The sequence below is a fragment of the Pholis gunnellus genome, assembly GCF_910591455.1.
Source record: "Pholis gunnellus genome assembly, chromosome: 2".
Classification (NCBI taxonomy): domain Eukaryota; kingdom Metazoa; phylum Chordata; class Actinopteri; order Perciformes; family Pholidae; genus Pholis; species Pholis gunnellus.
In genome coordinates this window covers 23,868,483-23,892,652 of record NC_136536.1, presented here as the reverse complement: position 1 = coordinate 23,892,652, position 24,170 = coordinate 23,868,483, and the positions used below count along the sequence as shown (strand labels likewise).

Genomic DNA, 24,170 nt, shown 5'->3' with positions numbered 1-24,170 from the left:
TTAAAGCGCGCATGAGCAGTACGCGCCTGAAATCGGCAAGCTGGCGCCAAGCTCAGGCATGTCCAGAGAGTAGAGCAGTACAACAGCTCAGTTCACAATGAAATGTTAACTTCAGTTTCAAATGTGTGACAGTTAATCTGGAGCCACGACCAGTTTTCACATAGTGCCTCCCTGTTAGCGCTACGCTAGTTCATGCTGCAGCTGTTAGTGAAGCTAGCACACTCACGATGCCTTCACTAACTCTGAATGGAGTGACGGTGAATTTCCCATTTCCTCCATATGACTGTCAGAAGGACTACATGGGCAAAGTGATTGAGTGTCTTCAGAAGGTAACGCGGAGTCCCGTCATGGGTTAACCTACATGTAATGTCTAGTTGGTTTAGATTAGTGTAACGTTTATGTTGCACTTGTAAAAGACGTCATTCTTGCTTCTTGTGGGCTAAGAGCTCTGTCATCATTTACAGTCCTCTGTGTGGTAGACGAGCGAAGCTGCTGCCTGGACAACAAACACAGGACAACTTTAAAAAAGTGTTAGCTGCCATAATAATCTGTCATCGAAACAAACCCCAGAGCACAACAAGTCAAGAGCTGCTTGATCTCCAGGTCACTGAAAGTGGCAGAATCACCTAAAATCTGACTTGTGAATCCTCTTAATCCTTGTCCTGTCAGGAGTTAAATTCTGCTGAGTTTGGCAGATGCTCTCTTCAAAGATGAAACCTTCATGTGTGCCTGTTTTTGTTTCAGAAGCAAAATGGGGTTCTGGAGAGTCCCACAGGTACTGGTAAAACTCTGTGCCTGCTGTGTGCCACCCTGGCCTGGAGAGATCACTTCAAGGACACCATCTCTGCCCGCAAGATAGCAGAGAAGCTAAACGGGGAGGAGATGTTCCCCAACACACCCATGTCCTCCTGGGGGACGGCTGCTACAGACGGAGCCACACCAAGTATGTTCACATCCTTTCACCAGGCGGCTCAGTGCAGTCTACAGTGTCAGGGGTTATAATACATGTAAACACAACAATGAGTTTTGAACTGTTGAGCTCAAACATCACCTGACTCAGTGTACAGCGTTAGCAACTGCAAACCAGCTGTCCACAAGGTGTGTCTGCAGCGATGTAAACAGAACTACACACAGCCGACTGCATCGCCTCTATCGTGTCCCATGTGTTCATGATGTCAGATGAAAGTCGGGATGAAGTCAGACAAATCTAACCAGCATGCATTGTGCGGAGATCACCGGTGATCGATTCATCTCGAACGAGCCTACTGTCACATCATCCCAAGTCTCTGCTGGGTGCTTTAAGCCTGCACTAACATCAAGGGGACAGAGTTGCTCATACCAGCATAGTCTTTAGAAAGAATCAGCTGCTGACCTGACCTCTCCATCACTGTAGAGAGGCAGAGCCCCTCCCCTTCAGCTGAAATATATGTCTGTAATATATCTGCAACTTTGTTGACGTGCAGAATGATCTTTTAAGTGTACAAACATCATATGTGTAATTCATGGCACAATTCAAACAGGATCAAAACCGCTTTGTTTCTCATCAGAAGGGAAGTGGCTTTGCTCTCTGGCATTCATGTAACTCTCATGTCATTATGTGCTGTTTCTCAGCCTACTACACAGATATTCCCAAGATCATCTACGCTTCCAGGACTCACTCTCAGCTGACACAGGTTATCGGTGAGCTAAAGAACACCTCGTACAGGTAAACAACGTGGTTCCAAACAGTACAAGATGCACTTCATGCAAGTTAAAGCCTTTTCTGACGTACAAGTACAACATCTCTCTCTCTCTCTCTCTCTCTGCTGATTCAGTCCAAAGGTGTGTGTGCTGGGATCAAGAGAGCAGCTGTGTATCAACCCGGAAGTGATGCGACAGGAGAGCAACCACGTCAAGGTGAGCAAACTACTACACTGGTTTGTTCACGCCGTGAGATTACATGCAAATAGCCATGTTTTGGGTCCTGTGTCAGCTGACCTGTCCTAAAGAATCCTCCACACGGTGAGCTGGGAGAATAGTCAGAATGGGGGAGTAGTCCGGGGCTTTGGGGTCTCTCAAGAAGACATGTAAAGTTGTTGTTCTGGCATTGGAGGTAGAAAGGGGGTATTGAACCCATGTGTACAGATCTCAATACATGCCTTGTTGTGGATCCATGCTATCACCTGTTTTTTAGGTCCACATGTGCAGAGGGAAAGTTTCCACCAGGTCATGTGTCTACTACAATAACGTTGAAGGTAATGTGACAACACGTTTTAACTACATACAGTCGACATCAGGGAGGCAACACTCAACGACTCTAATGAGCAAACCGGGAGGACTAGCCTCTGTTGGTTAAATGCTACTTGTGTCCTTTTTGACGAGTCTTGCTTTTCCTCCTCAGAGAAGAGCACTGACAGAGAGCTGGTGAAGTCCATCCTTGACGTGGAAGACTTGGTCAAGTTCGGCAACAAACAGAGGTGAGTTTTGTCTGTTTCACTCATAAGTCCAATGAAACAGCTGATTCATGGTGTTTGCCAAATAGCTGTGTGTGGAGAGAGTAGGACTGAATGATTTTCATTATTGATTCATCTGCAGATTATTTTCTTTATCAGTCATGTGGACTATTCAATGCAGGAACAAACACAATTGAAGCTTCCTAAAAACCCAACTTGACTCCCATTAATATCTTTAATAATACAACAGAGCCCAGAGAATCACTGTGGCAATCCCCCACTAACCTCCACACATAGTTTTGGAGCCATCCAGCAAATCCCAACCAGCCACAAGGACCGAGCTGTGGCTGCCTCCTAAACACTGTAGCGATACCATAGCAACCACCCTGATGATGAGGATGCCCCAGAACCCCCCTCTGACTGGTTCTAGATAGTTAGAAGGTATTTTTAGGGTTGTTCAAGAAACCAGAGGCCTGTTCTACGGAGCAGGGTTTGGGGGTTAGTGAGGTAACTTCAGGGTAACTCTTCTTACTGGGTGTATCATGGTAACTGATGCTGAACACCTAACCTGCTCCAGAGCTGGTGATGTTCCAGATAAGAGATCGACTTGTATAAAGGCTCCGCCTACTGACCAATCACAGCTCCGTACATAGAACGTGAATTAATATTACAGAAGTACGAAGACGTTTAAGTCACAATGCAGTGTGACGTGTTGGAGTCTTGTCTTACAGTCACAGAATGGATGCAGCGTTACTCTGCTGCGGCTTATTATAAGTTATGGAAGGAAACCTTCTTACCATGAATTCTGTTTTTATATTTATTTGAATTGTTACCAAGTCTGTTTCACACCAGTGGCCTAACAGCTGAAAGAATAAGAATACATCCAAGCAACACATTAACTTAGAGAACAGACACATGTAATCCTAGTCAGATCTATGGTGTTCTCTATGAAGCAATGATTTATGAATCTATTGATTTAAACACATTCACAGTCAGTGATTTCTCCAGCTGTCCTTCCTGAATGATGTGTTTATCTTTGACGTATTCCTCTGATATCATAGTTTTCTCTTTATTTGTAAAATGTGCCGCTCTGCTGACAGCAGACTTGTCCAAGGTTGTGATTGGTCAGATGCTGCAAACAGGCGCTCGCAACCAGTTAGAGAGAAGCTGGTGGATTCACTGAGTTGATGACCAGTTTCGTAGGACCGTTTAGAGGGGTCACGGCTGTAAGGGGTTAGTTAATTAAAAGATTCCCTGTGTTGTATGTTGAACATGCTCCGTGGTACAGGCCTCTGGGAGTGACATCAGCAGATCGCTAAATATGGTTTTGGTGCAAATTCTTTCTTTCTTTCTGTTTTCTCTGTTCATTCTTTTTTCAATGCACTCAGTCATGCATAGTCTTTATTTTATTTCTGTTGATATTAATGAGTTGATACAGTATAGTGACTATGCTCTTGTAAATATTGCTGTTGCTGCTCTAGAAGCATCTAGAAGTTTAGTTGTTCTGTGTTTTGTGTAAAGACCGACCTCTCGGGATACTAAGATGGCTCCTTTCATGTACTACGTACATTTCAATTCAAAGCTGACCGTTTTCCTGCAGGTGCTGTCCTTACTACCTCTCCCGGACCTTGAAGCAGCAAGCAGATGTCATCTTTATGCCTTACAACTACCTGCTGGATCCAAAGGTGAGCTGATTCACAGATGAGTGATGGCTGTGAATAGAGAGAGAGCTTATTTCTTGGTGACATCAGTGACACATTCCTACCACATTCTGTTTCTCCGCCTGTGTTGTAGGAATGTATTTCTAGTGTAGGGTTTGACCTGTTGACTGTAGTAGTACCACAACACTACGAGGATGTCTCGTACACTATAAGGCCACATAATGCTTTATTACAGATTTACCCAAAGTAATGGCTATTACATGTTTTCATTTCCTTGGTGATTGATGGTGACACAGGGAGGGTCACCATCGTCTCACTACTGACAAGGTGACCACTTCTAGTGGTGAACGAGTTAGTTATTGCTACTTCATGTTTTTTCTTCTCATAGGAAAGTTTGGAGCTTAATTATTTCATTTCAGCAGAATTGCTGTGATCAATCAATGATGAGGAGGGCTGATAAGCTCGTGTCCAGAAGTAACAAAGTATCCAGTTAGTTTAGCAGCAGCATGGTCTCTAACTCGCCACCTACAATAGTTTGTGTAGTAGCCCTGAGTATTCACTACGTCATCAAGCTTTCCACCTTATTCACAGGGATACCTTGAATGAACTTCACTTTAAGTGTCCCAGACTAAACTTTATCTTTTAGCATTGGCTGTGTTTAGCATTACAAGTGGAGGAGGGTTTGTTTAATAATGGTTTGTATTGCATTATCAAGTAGATTAATGCCAAGTTCACTCTACACAACTTCCACAGTGGTCAGATCTCTGTACTTGTTCACACGACACAACTTGCTTATCATAGAGATTCTTGAAGTTGTTGTGGTTTTCATGCTACATGACTGCTGGTATTTAGGTCTTTTCCTTGGTTCCACAGAGCCGCAGAGCTCACAATATCGAGCTAAACGGAGCCGTGGTCATCTTTGATGAAGCTCACAATGTGGTAAGACTCTGCTGGACATAGGTGATGATGATGATGATGATGATGATGAAGCTCTCAGAGAGGCGAATGTCCCACCATATGTTTCTGTTGTCTGCAGGAGAAGACTTGTGAAGAGTCCACATCATTTGACCTCACTCCCTATGACGTCGCCTCAGCCATCAGTGCTGTGGACAGGCTGCTGGTGGAGCAGTCTAAAGAAGCTGCCGTCTCTGAAGACTTCAACGTCGAGACCCTCAACTCTGGTCAGAATGCTCATGAGGTTGCACACATAGGGGGGCTGGATTTATGGCATTTCATTTTCACAAAATTAAAAAATGTATTTGAATGTTATCAAAAAACAATATTATATATTTAAGCAGGTCATGTTTTTCTGTTTCAGGTTTAAAATTAGATATAGAAACCATTGCTAAGATCAAACGTAAGTATTCTTAAAGCTATAAAGAAGATAAATAAGCTTTTATTTCAGCACTTGCCTGGGATGCGTTTTAACAAACTGCGTTTGTGTGCTTGACAGAGATTCTGCTGGATCTGGAGGCTGTCATTGATTCCTATGATGTTCCAAGTGAAAAGGGCTTCACAAAGTCTGGAATGTATGTGAGAGTGGTAATAGATAGTTAGCAGAATGCTACGTTTTGCTCCATTAATGTTTTCATGTGTGTCAATGGATCAGGCCTTCTGTCTAACCGTCCTCCCAAAATGCATGTTCGGTCAGACGCTGCTCCGGTTTTCTATACGCACGGAGTCAGCTGCCTCTTATACATTCTTTGTACTGGACAATAAAGAGACAATCAGGGATAGTGATGTAAAATAGGACATAAAATGAAGTACATTTCATATTTCTTGTCTTATATTGCAGTTAGATTTCATCAACACGCATGGTGTCTGTTATCTCATGCCATCTGCGGGATGTTGGGCTATGGAGTGACATTATTTGACACAGTTGTGTAAGATACTTCTAGTTCAACAGAATCAACCCAAACCAGACTCCAGTGGATGTCTTCCTTTTTGACTTGCCTCACAAAGTCAGTTGAATATGGATTTTGAAGGAGAATTGTTCTTCTGTCTGTATCAGCTTCATCTATGAGCTGTTGGAGAGAGTCCACCTGACCTACAACAGCAAGACGGCCGTATATGAAGCTCTGGAGCAGATCACTGGACACTTATCAGGACGTCAGTATGGCTTCATTTCTCCCTATTTGTCTTTGTCTCATGATTTAGCTTTCTGCTGTCCACCATGTGATGTAGATGTTTTACATGGTGTCTCATTTCCCTTCATGCCACATATGAGTAGGAGTGTAACAGACGACACCGCCTGCAGACCCTTGTTATGTGTAGAGGTTTGTGTAATGTGTGACACGTGTTTCTCATCAGAACGAGGAATATTCCTGAACACTAGTGGACTGCAGAAGCTGGCTGATATCATACAGGTATGCTACACGTTTTTAGATTACACTCTCGATTCCTGTGAGTCAGATGTACATCAGTCTCATGTATGTGTAAGTACAGTCAGGACCTGTTTAGCCTAGCTTAGCATAAAGACTGGAAGCAGGGGGAAGCAGCTAGCCTGGTTCTGTCCAGAGTTTAAAAAGATACCAACCAGCATCTCTAAAGCTCACTGATTAACATGTTTATTTAATTTGCACACAAAGAGAAGGTGAGGCGACATGTGCTGGAACTTTATGTTTTGGTGAGTCGGGTACAGTGGCTGCAGTTTCCTGTAGCGTCGTCGCTGCAGTTAAACTGCCAGGTTTAGGATCATGTCGGTACAGAGACCAAAAGTAAAACCGTCTCTCGTCTGACAACCTGCACTACAGCCAGAGGCACTGCACAGACGTACGAAGACATGAAGTCATTCCATTTATAGTGTTCTTCTCATTTCACTCTTTGGGCAGAAAACAGAAACTCATTTCCCAAATTGTCTGCAGTAGCTTACCAGGTTTGCTGCTGTACTTCGTACCTGACAAATCTGATCAAAACGGTGGAGCACTCTGATCCATTCAGTTCACTGCAGCAGCAATACTTCTTCCTTTCTTTCCTTTCCTCGTAGCTGGTGTTCTGTGGTGAACCTTCAGAGCAGGACAGACAGCAGCAGATGCAGACCAACACGGCTCATTTTAAGGTGCGTGTTTGTTAAGAGACCCGAGTGTCCATATGGAAGAATTTGCATTTGCACACACTTATGTCTACAGTGATATCAGCAACCATATCTGTCTGTTTGGCTCAGGTTCATATCCATCGAGACAAAAGCTATCACAAGAAACCACAAAGCACTGATGTGTGGGCTTCATCTTCATCATCAAAGAAACAAGGTGATGATACTCAGCCTGTGGCGTGCTGGGTGACAGTATTCACACAGTGACAGCTGTGAAAGCGTTGATCCCCTTACTTAGTCTTATTCAAATTTAGATTTCAGTTCAGAACGCCTTGTTCAAATGCAGTCTACCCCAAGACTAAACGATAAACCTCATAGCCTCTATTTAACTTCCATCCTGTCTAAATGAATTGATGACCATAATGCCATGACGTGTTGTGTTTGCCGTTAAATGTTTAGTTTAGTGAGTCTGTACTTTCTCTCATATGGCCGATGAGGAACCCTGGTTAACTGGATCGTATGCGTGTCTTTGCTCCTTGTAGGCAACATCCTGAGTTACTGGTGCTTCTCTCCGGGCTTCAGCATGCAGGATCTGGTGAATCAAGGTGTTCGCTGCATCATTCTGACCAGTGGGACCCTCTCTCCCCTCTCCTCATTCACCTGTGAGATGAGGATGTAAGTCACCTGTTGCTCCTCAAAGCTCGTTTTTACCTGCAGAGGTGCAGCGTTGTAGTTCTTCAACACAGACTTTAGTGGTCTGAGTGGTAGAACACTACAGCTCAACACTGAATTACTGCTACTACTGTCAGTCTCAGTCCCTTCTCCAACAAGAGTTACATATCGATGGCCAAAACGCAAAACCTCCTATCTGCCTAGTATGTCATATTCAGATATCCGAAATCTATAAATATGGACATACATGAATCAGAGAATAGCTGGTCCGTGGATCTATTCTGTACTGTCTACTATTTTGACTTGTACATGGCAGCATATAGACTACACTACAGACTGGGGGCCAGAATCAGTCAAAAGTATAATATATGGGCCGTGCGTATGATTTACAAACTAAGGCCAACGCGTTGGTCCAGACTGAAATATCTCCACAGAAAGCAGAAATGAAGCTGACATAGTGCACCTTAAACTGACAGCTGAGCCAGATGAAGTGCAGTCAAAGCTTCGTCAGGCAGCAACTAGCAACTGCTTCAAATGCAAAAGTCGCCAACTCAGGAGGTGACTGGTCAGAGTGGCCGAAACCTGCTGAGTTCCCAGCTTTGCATGAAGCACATCGTCTCAAGCCTTAGTGCGTCCCCCTCAGTCCAGAAACCGTCCTCATTGTTACTGTACTGCTCTGCATCACACTTGATATTGTGGTACAGTGTTGACTATTTCTGGAAAAATGTGCAGCTCTAAATGAACCGATTTTATAAATGTGTGTGTCAGTAGTATTGATTCCTACCCACATCTGATGCAACTCTTAGTTTTATTGTCTTCTTCATTGAATACAAGGAATGTGTACAAAAGTCAAGTTTCTCGCAGCTGAAGAGCTTTATTAAACAAAAGCACCTCGTCATTAGTCATGTTGTGGTTGTCAGCAATGTGTGTTGCTCTTGCTGTTTGCTGCAGCCCGTTTTCAGTGAGTCTGGAGAACAGCCATGTGATTGAGCGGGACCAGATCTTTGTTGGCATCATTGATCGAGGTCCAGATGGAGTCTACCTAAGTTCAGCGTACGATAGAAGGTTAGTATTCTATTCCTCTACTTTTATCAACAAGTAGTGACGCACACAAGCCAAGCACAGCACGCTGGTATGAAGCATGGTGTATCGGTGTGTCTGCCCAAACACAAGTGAAGTCACATGACCCGCACGTGGTTACTCATTCTTTTTGTAATCTGTCCTCTTGTGAAGTTCAATATTCTGGCCTGAGCATATACTTCCACAAAACAAATGTCTTCTCCTGTTTTGATTTGTTGCTCAGCTTTCTGAACTTAGATTCCTGTCTTTCTCATAGAATCATTTCCATCTCAATACATCCCAGCCACGTCTCATGTGTTTATCAGACGCGTCCTGGAGCCTTTGGAGCACTCACCTTAATGACACAATAGAGATCTACGGATGCTTTACCTTCTTGTTGAGACGATGTAAATAAAACTGATCATCTCTCCCTCTGTGACAGGTTTCTTCCTGAAAACATGGCGTCTTTAGGCAACACTGTTGGTAAGATCAAACAATACAGAAGTCTTTTATTTCTGAAGACGTGTTTTTCTCAGCAGTGGTTGTTTGTCGTTAACTAAACGCTACTTATTATTTCACTGTTTGCTTTTAATTGTACCTCATCGTTTCTGTCTCGATCATCACGTGAATAAGTTGCTTGCTGTGTTCTCTCCTCAGCCAACCTGAGCCGTGTTGTTCCTGGTGGTCTTTTAGTGTTTTTCCCCTCCTTCCCTTTAATGGAAAAAACCCTGGAGTTCTGGAGAGTAAGTGGAAAATCAGCAGAATCATCTGTAGGAAAAGTTCTCCATATGTTATATTTCTGTTTATTTATTTATTTATTTATTTATTTTAGATGTTCCAAATGATGTGTGTGTGTGTGTGTGTGTGTGTGTGTGTGTGTGTGTGTGTGTGTGTGTGTGTGTGTGTGTGTGTGTGTGTGTGTGTGTGTGTGTACACCAGACTAACGGACATGCAGATCGCATTGAGAACGTAAAGCCCATGTTTGTTGAACCTAAAGGAAAGGGCACCTTTAATGAGGTGAGTGTGGTTTTATTTCATATCTACATGAATGACTTTGAAAAGCTCTGATTGGAACATCACTGGTAACATTTGCTTAAAGGGCTTGATAACAACAATAGATGTTGTCTCTCTGTCTGTTCTTAGGTTATTGACGGATATTACAACAAAGTCAGTGATCCAACATCTAAGGGGGGGACGTTCTTTGCTGTGTGTCGAGGCAAGGTGAGGTTACTGTGTACGCATAGAGTCCTGAAACAGTTTTATCTTGATATCTTTATAACTCGGTCTCCAAAAGGTCAGATGGAGCATTTTAGATGAATAGAGTAAATTGCAATTAAATGCATTATGGATAATTATGACATTTAGAGATAGCTTCTCTTTAGTGGCCCCATCAGCTAAACATGTATTTTGGCTTCATTTACTTTCCATCTAACAATGGGAGATTGTTGGATGTTACGTTTTTGAAATGAAGTATCTGAGGTGTGGAAAACTCCGGGATAGTTCAGATGTTTAGAAGTGTGGCTGTATGAGGTTCTTCTCCATACTCAGTGTGTCACTGCAGGAGATGGAGTGTGGAGAAACAGACAGGAGTGAAGTCATGTACTGCTGTGATGTGTTTCAGACACCTAATATTAGTCTTGTGTAATTGAAGACAGCACAGATAACAGCTTCAGTTCTCCATCAGAAAGGACTGTCTGACAGAACGGTAAAGAGGTGAACATATCCTAAACGTAGCTACACTTAAACCGATACAGATTTATTTTAGGTGTGTGAAACACATCACAGCAGTACATGACTTCGCTCCTGTGCTGGTCCATCTCCTGCAGTGACACACTGAGTATGGAGAAGAACCTCATACAACCCATGTAAGACTTACTGGCCACATGTCGGAGGCTCTCACCTGTGATCTGGAAAGCTTTACTCTGATTTAATTCATATTTCTCACTTGGTTGCATTTGGAGCTTTCCTATCATTTAAATGTATTCTAACATTCAGTTTTCCATACCATTTGAGCAGATGGAAGAATAGAATGTGTTTTTAAAATGTGCACATTAAGCTCTTTGTGCCGATCCATCTTTTTTCTCTATAATGCCATTTAGCTGTAAATAGTTTTTCAGTTTTTCCTGTGTATTGTTTTCTTTGTCTCTGTCCATCTAATTGCCAGCATTGCAGTTTTATCAATATTTTTTAATTTTTATTTCATCAACTTCAATCGAAAGCCGTATTCGCTCAGCTAGTCTCCTAGCTTTAGAGTAACTGAGTCTTTTCCTTCATATCACATGAAAGTTCCCTCTCCCATCACTTCTATTCATGTCTTCCTGTGCCAGGCTAGTGAGGGTCTGGATTTTGCAGACACCTTTGGTCGGGGGGTCATCGTCACCGGCCTTCCGTTCCCTCCAAAGATGGACCCTCGAGTCGTCCTTAAGATGCAGTTCTTGGATGAGATGAGTCGGAAGAAAACTCCTGGGCTGAAGGTGAGTGGATTGTAACCAAGTTTCACTGGAAAGGATGCTGTTGTTTTAGTGGCTCAATCATATCATGCTTGTTGTTATTGTGTGTACATGTACGTATACAGTACTTGTCTGGACAGGAGTGGTACAAACAGCAGGCTTTCAGAGCTGTGAACCAGGCCATCGGTAGAGTCATTCGCCACAAGGACGACTATGGAGCCATCTTACTGTGTGATCAAAGGTCAGACATGGAGTCAGTCATACCTGTTCCCACATACCTTGGGCCTCATGCAAGAGCCAATCATGAGAACAGATTTGTTCTCAAAGGTGCTGAATGTGATATTCAGAGCATTTATTTAGCATCAAACATCTATTGTCTATGTACAGACATGTACCTGGTCGGAAGACTAGCAAAAACATATACAAGTGCAGTCCATTTACTATTTCAAACTCCAGCTTTCTGGTGTGACATCATCTGGGATAATGATAATGAAGGTGCATGATTTAGAATAACGAGACTTTTCCCGCAGGTTTAAGAGCTCTGGTGCCAGGGCTCAGCTTCCGTCCTGGGTCAGGCCTTATGTGCGTCTGTATGAAAGCTTTGGGAATGTAATCCGGGACGTCTCTCAGTTCTTCAGGGTGGCACAGAAAATGGTAGGTTCTAGCCCTCACTCAGTTCACAAAATGATACAAATCCTGGCATCAACTATCTTGATGAGCTTGATTTAATAAGGGTTCTTGATGTTTGCTTTAACACCAGTGTACTGTACTCAGAAACACATGTTTGGTTTTTGGTGCTGAAAGCAAAATATATATATATATATTTTAGAATATATATTTGGAAACAATCCACAGCAACATCTCTTCCCAGAAAGTTGCTATTGTTACCATCCTGAGACCCCAAAGCACACTCCACTGTCTTATCACCGTACACACAAATACATGTCCAACGCAGGTGTCAAGTCCTGGAGAACGTGTTGCAGGATGAGTCTCGGGTCCACATGCACATCATTAAAGCATTCGCTCCAGTGTTGCAGTGTTGGATAGCAGAACAAATGTCCCTGAATTCAATCAATGAATTATAGACCACTGCAAAAGTGTCTGTCCTACAGAGACGTTTTACAGTTACACATGACAAATGTGGAAAAACAGAGCTTCAGTTTGCGTATGTAGTATCCTCTCCTCCACAACGTTTACTTGCACTCAGTTAAATTCCACTTAAGTTAGTCATGAAATGATAATCCCTAAGAACTGTCCATGTTATTAATACAATAGGAGACAGACGACTTTTATGAGAAAGGACAAAGAGATGGATTAAGAAGCACAAACCTCCACCAGTAGAGAGAGAGGCTGGTGGAGATGGTGACAGTAGTACAGCTGATCTTTCACTAGAATACAGTCTTTACATTGACGCCCAGTGAGACTAGTCTCTGATGTCCTTAAGATTTCTGTACAATAAAGGTAAAGTCAGCTTTTTGTCCCACCACGGTGTCATTTGTGCTTTTAGTAGTGCCTGACTTTCAGAGGTGGAGAATATTCGAGCAAAACTGACCGTCACAAACTGAGCTTAGTAAATAAATGTAAGTAATCAACCTCTGTGAACATGTGCTGTTATTTGTGCGACCCTCCTTTTAAATTCATATGCAGAGAATTGCATATGAGAACTGCAAACACCATAATGACATGTAAACTGTGACTCTCACCCGCATCACCTGTTGGTTAAATCCAGCACGTGTATCTGGGGCAGAGTTTGTCACCCGAAAAGCCGTACATCTGACCGGGCTGTGTGTTGGCACTATGTTATGGAAGTTGGTCCCAGTTGCATTCATCAGCTTGTACTGACTGCCTGTGCTTGTGCCAGAGGCCTGTGGTAGAGAAGAAGGCTGCAGCACAGAGCTGTGGGACAGCGTGCTCACCAGACACTCAGTCCTCTGCCGTCCCTTCCGGCTCGTCCTCCCAAAGCGCCCACACCCAGAAGGCCAAGGAGCTGGATGCCCACCTTCCCAGCCTGAAGAGGAGGAGACTCAGTGAGTAGAAAGACAAAGGCAGGGTCTCCACGCCTCCTTTTTAAATCCACAGAGGAAAGGTTAGTCCTTCATTGATTGGTTACCTGTTGCCTGGTCTCTGTGATCAGATGAACACTCTGGAGCCAATGGGATGGCCAGGATCTGCATCGAGTACGAGTGTGAGGTGCAGGAGAGTCAGAAGAGACCAGCCAACCTGCTGGATGCTCTGGAGCGAGGGGACCACTGCGGTGGAGAAGACACTGATGCTGTCGTGGGAGAAGAGAAGGTATAGCTTGTTTCCTGTGAGACACCGTGGTCTGTCCCACAGGTCTTTAGACATGTGTGGTTCATACATGTCAAAAAGAGAAGACCTGTGTATACAATAGCCAATTTACTGTGGTAAATGTCTGGTACAGTGCTATTTTCAGTGAGAATCATACTGTGTATAACAGCCTGTGTTTGCAGTTGGTCAGTACACCTATAACTGATGAAACAACAACAGTTAAGTCGTTTCAACAGGACTGTGCCTATTTGTTCAATTTGTTGTTCACGTTTTCTTTCGAAGGCCGACCGTTTGTCCACGCTGTCTCTTCAATGTGACAAGAGGATGGATGATGAAATGCGGGGAGGAAAACGTAAAATCAAATTGGTCCAAGAACAGGTACATGTTACTTTGTTTTGTTCTGTTAGATTTTAGAGGCTTAACACCATTAGAAGAAAAGTCTGCACTGGATCTGTTCTGCTGCAGTGAACTTGGAGCTCCACACCCAATACACAGTCATGTACTTCAAGCCTAAAAAGATGATTTGTTTTGCAGGTCCTCACATAGATCGTGAGTGAAGTAGCTGGTACACGCAGCTGCAAGTGCGAGTAACATCTAAAAGTCTCTACCAAGTTAAAATGGCATCTTTTTAGACTAGGGTGGAAAGATGTTGACGTCTGTCTTACTAACATTCAAGGTATCTACTCTGTCTATGAGACAATGTTCTATCATTGTACAGAAGGAACATTTCATTCTGAGTACATTCATACATACATTTTAAACATTTCCAGAAATGTCAGAATACACAGTTATTACAGTAATAACAACTGGATTGGTGGCCTGACCCAACACCAAAATGCTGGCCAATCATAGCTCCTCCTGCTGCTTTGTGGGTTGGACTTGACTTGACTTACTCCAGGTGGCACACTGCTGATGTGTCTTTAAAGGATAGAGAGCTGACTAAATTAGAGTGGTCATTTGGATAGTGATGAGTACTCCTCCTCCTCAGAAACACTAAATACAGTTGTAGGAAGTAAGTTAGTAAAATAAGCGTGTTTGAAAGGCAGGGAGGCTCTACTGAAGAGGACCCCAGCTGTATGGAAGTGTAGAAGGAAATGAGTGGAATACCCCTTTAATCAGATTATATTTATAGAAGTATTAAGTTATACTGTTTTAGATTATACATCTAATTTAATATATTCAACTATGTCATAGAATATATTATTATATTACGTAAAGCACAATCAAAAAGCAATAACTATTACGTCATCACACAGCCACACACGCATAGAGAGGGTTTCACACAACACAGACCAACTCCACAGCACACAGGTAAAGTAGGTCCACAGGAACCATGAGAGGATGCATACTGTGATGTGGCTCCTTCATTCTCCACAAGAATGCATGCTTTACACTATACACAGGAAATTACGGCTCCCATTTATGATTATAAGATGTTAAACCATATGTACTGTACTTGTTTTTATTGAGTTCTAGATACATACATCTATATAATACATTTGGAAGTTGGTTTCAGTGTTTTTTGATTACGTTCTGCAAAAACAAAATAGTCCTTTTTAATTAGATTTATAGTACCTGGTAGTGTTGAGGACAGGACCATCCCAAAGCATTGCTGGCTGTTGATTTATAAACATCATATTTATGGCGTTTCAGATATCTGATTTTTTTTTTTGTTTCTTAAAAGTTTTTTTCATTGCAAATATCAGCAGTGTATTGTTCTCCCTCCTTGAAGAAGTTGCGCGTGTCGGAGGATGTCTCTGGGGAAGGCTCATCCGGCAGCAGGGTCAGGGGTTTCCTGGCAGAGATGAAGAAGTCACTGAGCCAGTTCAACTTTGACCGCATCATACAGGCTCTGCAGACCTACAAGAAGACCGACAGCCTGGACGTGCTGCTCACTGAGGCGGCTGTCCTAACTGAGGACGCTAATACACACTGTCTGCTCCGAGGTAAGCCTCCTGCTGTAGTGAACAGCCGGGTTTCTGATGCGACCTGCGCATTTGATTTGTAAGCAACTTGTTTCAGTCTGCTGTTTTTTTTTCTAGCACATTATGGTGAATAACAGGCTGCTCAGCAGTTATGGCCAGAAGGGATCCGTCTTGTGTAAAGCTCTCGTGAGAGTTTGTGTTCACTATACGGTCTACGGTTTACTTACGGCAGGCAGTCATCTTGTACCTCTACACTTTAAATGCAGTGAGTAATTTGCTTTAGACTAAGGTTCTAGTAATGAATTCATGAATCGAGGTCAATGTTAAGATTATTTGTTATTATCTTAAAGTATTAACAAGGACCTTTCATTTTTGGGTTGATTTTGGCGATCCCTGTGGACAAAAGCGGAATTGTTTCTGAGCTGGTTCTGGTTCTCCAGTGCTTCCCTTCCCTCCAGCGAGCCCAGTAGTATAGCCTGGGCCTCCAGCAGCGTGGTGTCCGTGTTGGCTCTTAGCGAGGCAAAGCTCTGCTGCTGCTGGTCGCTGAGCTCTCCCCCTCCAGATAGAGCTCTGACTGCAGGGAAGCCCAATCTTGAGAGGCATTTAGACTGACTGATAACCAGTAAAGAGGAGGTGAAAATCCACATTCAACATTAATGCAGTAGAACAATCATCTTTCCCCCGTGAAGGCTATCCCGGAGCCTTCAAGTTTTTTTTCTTTTCTTTTTTTTACCGAGTCGCTCTGTTTACATTGAGAACGTGAAGTCATATTTATTTCTTTTTTCAAAAGCCACTCATGCTGTCTTTTACACCGGTGTCTTTTATTCTATTCACCAAACATCCAAGAGTGGAAGTTTATTGCATAATGTACTTCAATTGAATGCAACATACCTGCTATATTTAGAACATGCACTACATTCTGAGACACTACTGTAGTTGTGTTGCTTCTATTGTATAGTAGGGTTTGAGGCCGTACTTTAAGTGAGTCTAATATTTTGTCCACGTCATTCATATAAATGGAGGAGAAAACATATTAATAACAGTCTACACAGTTTCAGATAGACCATAGAGTTCAATCAACCACCTGTTGCAAAGGTAGCGTTTAGCCACGCTAGCAGCATGGCTCCAGGGATGGCAATGTTGGCCCGTCTGCCAACAACTATTGGATGGATTTGTCATGAAATTAGTTTGAAACGTTCATGTTCCTCTCAGGATGAATTGTGATAACTTTGATCATCTGACTATTCATCTAGCGCCACCATCAGGTCACAATGTGAATGCTTGGTTTACCTGCTGTAGACTCCTCCTCTTGTTCTGACAGGACGGTTGTATTGGATTTATTTCAGGGTAGAGGGTTTAAGATTTTCTGCCTTACATCACTGTGTGTTATGGAGACCCATGAGCAAGGCAGGATTACTTACTGGGTTTCAAAGCGGGATACTGCCCCAGAGTGTCAGTTATTTGCAAATAATTTGATTATTTGCAAATTTGGTGATTAACGAGTCGAGTTTGGCCAACTAAGGTGTATTCTTATCTACATGTTGTGGTGTCTCTGGTAGAGGGGCCCTGGGACAAAAGTTTGTCTTCATCAGTGTAGTTTTATATTGTGCTCACATGGTGCATATCCCTCAATACAATTCAATGCAATGGCACAGGTAGCGATGGTGAAAGGATTTGTTTTTAGGTCTTTAACTGAATGCCTTTATTGCCAACATCAAGAAAGAGTGCAGGGCTAAACTGATCCCAAATGAGTTTACATTGAGGCTGTCAGCAATAACCCCTCTGTGTCACAGGCCTCTACCAGTTTGTTCGCCCACGTCACAAGAAGAGGTTTGATGAGAAATGCCAGCAGCTGACTGGACAGGGCTGTGGATACAAACCCAATCACTCACTGTCAGTGGATGAGAAGAAAGCACTGATGTTGCAGAGCGGTATGAAACACTCATCCCAACCCAACACTGCACTATTCTTTATATGTTGGAAATGTGTCTCACAATACTAGCAAGCTCAAAGATACAACAAGTTCACATTGGTCTTTAAAGTTTGTGAAAATGGAGATTTCTCCGTCATTATCAGGGTGCTTCTTCTGTCTGTCCAAAACCCCAAAAGGGTTTTCAAACTGTTCAGCAGACTGGCCATACTATTTATTTCTGCTTGACCGTGTTGTGTCCATCTGAAATCTGTTCCCTTGTTAAGACCCTTGAATCTCTGGTTGGTGACTACGGTAACTATGTGCTTATATAGACTAGACGTAGGAGCATCTCAGCCACTGCACTTGTTTAAAATGATATTGGACATTCTCCGGACAAAAAAACAGCACTGAACAAATGAACATGTCCTAAGGTGGAGGGCTTATCGGTGTTCAGGTCTTCCTGTTGACACAGGAGTTATTAACTGACAGTACAGTAGGAAAGGAAGACAACATCTGTAACGGTTCTGTTTTCTTTTCTTCAAGCTACAGCCAGTCAGCCTGCTGTGGGTCTGACCTCCTCTACTTGGACGTCTACCTGCAGTCAGCTGAATACACAGCAGCTCAACAAAGGAGGACCCCACCTAAACCAGCAGGGACCCAGAGATCCTCAGACTGGTAGGACTTTACATCCTTCTACCTTTTGACTTCACTAATTATCAAGTATTCGGTGCAGCTTGTATATATCTAGATCCTCATCTCCTGAGTCTTGGTGCTCCTTTGATCACTACTTGTACTGCCCATAGACTTAATGTAACACTCATCACTGGTAGGATAACAGCAGAATGGAAGTCAGCTCAGGCCATCCCACTGCACAAAGGTGGGTCCACCTATCACATGAACAGATGTCCACTGTCTAACATTATCTTGACGTCCCAAAACCCCACCAGTCAGCACGTCCACGCAATTCTTCTACTACGTGATTTAATTTGATGAGAGTGCAGCTCTGTGAAACATGGCATATTTACCAGAAGAACTGAGTGGACTGTGAAAAGTTCTGCTTAATCCCTCCGATCTTGTAAACTACTACAATAACACACTCTCCTCCTGTCTTGATCAGCTGGCTCCCATTAAAACCAAAACTGTCTCATTCACACACTCAGCTCCCTGGTATTCTCCTAAAATCCTGTAAGTGCCAGCTTGAAAGAGTCTGCAAGAAAACCGGTTTAACAGTCCATCTCCAAGCCCTCTCCGACTACCTTCATCAATACAAAGACGCACTCATCTCAGCCCGGTCCACCTACTACTCACACCTCATACACTCTGGCTCCTCTAACCCAAAGGCTCTCTTCTCCACAATAAACAAGCTTCTCAAACCCAAGGACAACACCTCCACATCCTTCACAGTGAACAAATGCAACTCTTTCCTTTCATTTTTCCAAACAAACATTGACACCATCTACAGCAACCTGAACACCTCCCCCGCCCTTTCCATCTCTCAACCTGCCCCCCCCCCCCCCCCCCCTCCACCCCTCAGCCCCTTTCTCAGTTCTCCCTTGTGTCCCCATTGGAGCTGCCTAACTTCACAACAGGAATGAGAAGCTCCACCTGGATCCTGGATCCCATCTCATCTCGTCAAGGACTGTCTCCCAGCCATCTCACCACTCATCTCAGCAATCATTAACTCCTCCCTCATCTCCGGCTCAGTCCCCGACACACTCAAACTGGCTGCTGTCACCCCCATCCTCAAAAAACCTGGACTTGACCCTGACACCATGAGCAATTTCCGGCCCATCTCCAATCTTCCCTTTCTGTCAAAAATACTGGAACGTGTTGTCGCCACACAACTCAAAGCCCACCTCATCTCAGCCACTGCACTTGTTTAAAATGATATTGGACATTCTCTGGACAAAAAAACAGCACTGAACAAATGAACATGTCCTAAGGTGGAGGGCTTATCTGTGTTCAGGTCTTCCTGTTGACACAGGAGTTATTAACTGACAGTACAGTAGGAAAGGCAGACAACATCTGTAACGGTTCTGTTTTCTTTTCTTCAAGCTACAGCCAGTCAGCCTGCTGTGGGTCTGACCTCCTCTACTTGGACGTCTACCTGCAGTCAGCTGAATACACAGCAGCTCAACAAAGGAGGACCCCACCTAAACCAGCAGGGACCCAGAGATCCTCAGACTGGTAGGACTTTACATCCTTCTACCTTTGACTTCACTAATTATCAAGTATTCAGTGCAGCTTGTATATATCTAGATCAGGGGTCCCCAAACTTTTTCCTGTGAGGGCCACATCACTGAACATATCGTTTGACCTAGGGCCCGATTATGGGGGGGGGGGGGGGGGGGGGGGGGGGTGCTACGCGCAGGTGAGCGACTGTTGCATCGTGCGCGCGGATCGGGGCGGAGAGGTACTTCTTCTACTCTTCTACTTCTACAGGGTGCGCGCATGACAGCTCTCATCTCGTTCGCCCCCTGGTGGTTGGCTGATTCAGGAAGCGTTTGATTTGATATGTAGCAGAGCACGTATTTTAAACGTCAATATTGCAGACGATCATGCTCATTTAATCGTGGCAGCCAAAATCGTGATCGCAATTAAAATTCGATTAATTGTGCAGACTGAAAAAAAAATCATAATGCGTCTCTGGTATTGTTCAGGGGGCCGGACCAAATGTGGAGGCGGGCCGCATCCGGCCCGCGGGCCGTAGTTTGGCGACCACTGAGTTAGATCCTCATCTCCTGAGTCTTGGTGCTCCTTTGATCACTACTTGTACTGCCCATAGACTTAATGTAACACTCATCACTGGTAGGATACCAGCAGAATGGAAGTCAGCTCAGGCCATCCCACTGCACAAAGGTGGGTCCACCTATCACATGAACAGATGTCCACTGTCTAATCCTATCACGCAGCATTAATAAGTCTATACAAAGTTATATGAACTAGCAAGTTTGAGTGTATTTTGGTTGAAGAACAATGTAGCTTGGTTGAATGAATAGTTATCAAGTATGAAATAGATTCCACTATTCTCTTGTCGTGTTAATCAGGTTCTGCTTCAAAGAGAGACGTCCCTGCTGTCTTTCTGGCTGATGTTAAGAAAGCCATCGGAGCAGAGAAATCAGCTCTGCTCTTTCAGGCCATTCAGGGCTACAAGAAGACGGACTGCTATGAAGAGCTGGTGACCACAGTGGTGAGCTTATTCACAGAGAGAGATGAGGACTTCAACCTTCTAATCAGTAAGTTCTTTCAAATCACGACAATGTTTGACACTCTTGTCGGAGGTTGTCTCTCTTCTCTCACTTTCCTCTTTCTTTTCTTTAGGATTCAGCATGTTTATTCCCCTTCGCCATAAGAAGCAGTACAAAGAGATGTTGGATGCTTTGATAGGTCAGTCCGTCTCTGCTGCTGAAGTTCCTGCTGTGAGTGAAGACCATCAAAGACAAGGTGAAGAACAACCTGATGTATTATAGTATCATAGGAATGTGTATTTATGTTATCATCCTCTAGGGTTAGAGAAGAGCTCACAGGATGTGGAACAAACCGTTTGGCAGTCTTGCTACTAGATGTCAAAGGTTGGTAGTTGTTGGTAGTTGCACTGCACCAGTGTTGGAGCTGTTGAAGTGAAACTGGTTAAAGAATATCTTACCAGGGTTTAGATGAGGAGATCAGCCAGCACTTTAGGCAGAAGTTACCAGTTCCCCCTGCTTCCAGAACTATGTTTGGCTAAACACCATTGAGGTACCACTGTTCTTGCATCGAGGACATTTGACTGAAGAATCTCTTTACTTGTATTCACTTTATTAACAGGGTTTGGAGAAATCTGAGGACCACCATATTGTTAATAAAGTGAGCACCATTGTACGGGTATTCATTTAGATTCTTCTTATAGTCAACAGATTCCATGACATGATCCTACTCTGCCTGTGGCTCTCAGCTCCAATCCCATTGGTTCCCACTGAAGACGTAAATCTTTCAAAACCCCTAAAACAATATATAGTTTAGTTTTTAAAGAAGGCTGTACAGTCGCTGTAGTTTTTACCAAACATAATGTAAACAGAAGGAAATAATGTATTTGTTGGGGACTATTTTATGCAGCGGATTATCTACATTTGGCACTCTAGTGAGTATTTGGGTCAGCAGGACTTTGTATGTAGAATTGAAACAGAGTTCAATTCAATTGACTCCTCACTCACTACTCTTAACCAGTAGGGGCCGCTAGTGATAACACAGCTCCGTGCCCTCAGTAGACGGCTTTATGACAGAGACCCTCAAGGAACTGGATTCACTACCGCCCATCACACCACCAGGGTGTTCAACTACACCACATAAAAACATTCATAAACTACAAGAGACCAAAGCACTGAAAGATAGACCAACACTCCCTCATCACGGCTCCAACCACCAGCAGTAACCCCCCCAACACAACACCTCTGCTGAAACCCAGGTCCTTGCAACACTACTGGACAAAATCCACCAACTATTCAAGGAACTCAATAAGAACACCAAATGGTTGTAGTCAGGCCAGACAACACACTAGAATGCCCAGTATGCTCTGCCTATTTGCTGTCATAGCATGCTATCAAGTAGCACTGTAGTTGCCCATGTTAGCCGACTCTAAAATATTGCTCATGCATTCCAAGATTGCATCAATGAGACAGATTAATGCATCCTCTCTTGCTGACAGCCCACGCAGCAGTCCTGCGCTCACACTGGGATGAGCAGAGTACAGCAGCACGTCGGGCCATCACACGCCATCATTGTCCCACTGTGAGTCCTGCCCGGACAGCAGAGCTCTGCCTCCGCATCCTGCTGCCACTAGGGGCGGCTGAGTTCATCAAAATACAGGGATGGAAATATTTAGTTGGCTCAACTCCTTACTTCTGTCTGTTGGACTAATGACCCTTGATCTGCATAGTTCAGGCCTATCCAATTCTTCTACTCCATCGGCAGATGTGACATTTTGCTTCTCCTCTGTCACCAAATCATGTCATGGTTACTTGGGTGCAACTGTGGCTCAGTGGTACAGCAGGGTCGTCCTTTAATCAGAGGATCAGTGGTTTGATTCCCGGCTCCACTAGTCCATGTTAATGTGTCTTTGGGAAGACACTTAACTCCAAATTGCTCCCGTAGCTGTGTGGTATAGGAATGATTAGTTAGAGTCCTGATGGGCATGGTAGCCCCTGTAATCAGTGTATGAATGGGTGAATGATGACATGTAGTGTTAAAGCGCTTTTTAACTTCCCAACAACGAGGTCATGACCCCCACACTGATTTTAAATGCTAGTTTAAATGCCATAAACCGGGCAAATATGGGTAAACTGTTTGAACGCACCATCACTGTACGCTTCACACACCGCACAGAGAATATGGGACTACTGGCTATTCACTACCGATAACATCCTCAAACTGTTAGAAGCAGTCATCCGCAGTTTCATCAAAAGAAAAATTCCATGACTTTTAAAAAAAGTTTTTGACAAAATGTGGCACAAAGGGACTACTTTACAGACTACAAGACAAAAAAACCCTCCAAATACCACTTCCTGTCTATGACATCATCTCAAGCTTACTCCACAACCGACAAACATAGATCAAGGTTTCCACTTCCCTCGAACACCCCTCTAACTTCAGAAGTCGATGTCCAGCAAGGTGCAGTCCTGAGTCCTCTCCTTTTTCCTGCTCTACATTTCTGTCATCCACCATAAGACATGTCTTGCAATCTGCTGATGTTACTGGACTCCCACAGAACATCAGCATCCATTTCATCCACAGTATGTGCGGACTCATAAAGAAATAATACAGGCAGACAGCCATTCAGAACCCAGCAATACTGTAGCTAATGGACGGACAGCAGGCCACCAGAGCACCCCTCTCCATATTCCTCAAACAACCCACCAGAGCTATCAGAAGCCTACCACCAACAGTAGTCCCTGGATCACATTTGACTTCAACAATTTCATTCCATTTACATTCTACACACCACATACATGTAATACAGCATCTTTTCTCTTCCTTTTTACTTTTATCTAGCTTTCATTTTGCACAAGAAGAAAATGTAAAATATTGCCAGACTTACTGTATCCTTTAAGACACTGTAGAATTATTTGTGGATTAAGTCATCTTTGAAACCCTCTGCTGGTAGCTCACAGTGAACATGTGGTGCAGTGTGTCAGCCCATTGCTCTGTGTTTGGGTCCGATATGTGGGGCTGGTGTATCATCCTGCATTTCTGTCTGCTACTGCGTCTTCTTTAACACTACATATTATTGGTTGATAAAAGTTGGAAGTTTTACTTATTTTATTTAAATGAACTTGGATACATTTTAACATTAACAACGCTTCTTCCCCCTATGAGAACTTATATCCTTTTTACTCGTTTGTTTTTTTTCTAGGGTCGTCAGCACCGACTTTCAAGTCACAGAGCAAGATTTCCAGTTTCTTCCCCAGCAACCAAAGGAAGTAGAATCTGAGTTACAGGAACATTGTGTATGTATTTCAAATAGCTCATAACTGTTCCTGCTGACAAAAACCATGAACTAGCCAGGCTCTGCTCTGAGGCTTTGTAATGTATCTGTACATGAGGCCAACAGCCTGTTCAGTGTTCAATTGCTCTTTTTTTTACTGAATGTCATGAAAATGTAATATAGAAAATATTATGTTAATCTTATGTTTTTATATTTATTGAGCTAATTAAATTCATGAAAATACTAGTGTGTCACTGACTCCATAATGTAGCCCGCGAA

The 24,170-nt window shown here is 43.4% G+C and overlaps 1 protein-coding gene across 1 annotated transcript; it reads left to right on the top strand.

Moving 5' to 3' along the window:
• The first annotated feature begins 165 nt into the window (after nt 1–165).
• On the top strand, nt 166–24,030 carry rtel1 (regulator of telomere elongation helicase 1). Its single transcript, XM_079166763.1, has 35 exons — nt 166–329; nt 745–943; nt 1,612–1,705; nt 1,815–1,896; nt 2,174–2,234; nt 2,381–2,456; nt 4,033–4,117; nt 4,967–5,032; nt 5,130–5,274; nt 5,412–5,450; nt 5,547–5,622; nt 6,105–6,202; nt 6,404–6,459; nt 7,080–7,151; nt 7,257–7,341; nt 7,667–7,799; nt 8,748–8,861; nt 9,298–9,338; nt 9,513–9,598; nt 9,795–9,872; nt 9,999–10,076; nt 11,183–11,329; nt 11,431–11,546; nt 11,836–11,959; nt 13,167–13,332; nt 13,440–13,597; nt 13,877–13,972; nt 15,327–15,540; nt 17,313–17,450; nt 17,975–18,106; nt 19,487–19,618; nt 20,479–20,667; nt 20,753–20,875; nt 22,116–22,198; nt 23,820–24,030. The coding sequence occupies exons 1-35, from the start codon at nt 228–230 to the stop codon at nt 23,895–23,897; spliced, it is 3,762 nt and encodes a 1,253-aa protein (XP_079022889.1). The 5' UTR covers nt 166–227; the 3' UTR covers nt 23,898–24,030.
• Nucleotides 24,031–24,170: the final 140 nt, after the last annotated feature.

Excerpts from the sequence above, each read along its gene's own strand:
- rtel1 (XM_079166763.1), top strand. The coding sequence starts at position 228 with ATGCCTTCACTAACTCTGAATGGAGTGACGGTGAATTTCCCATTTCCT. Across the intron at positions 5,623-6,104 it reads GGCTTCACAAAGTCTGGAAT|CTTCATCTATGAGCTGTTGG; the intron begins GTATGTGAGAGT and ends TGTCTGTATCAG. Across the intron at positions 7,152-7,256 it reads CCAACACGGCTCATTTTAAG|GTTCATATCCATCGAGACAA; the intron begins GTGCGTGTTTGT and ends TGTTTGGCTCAG.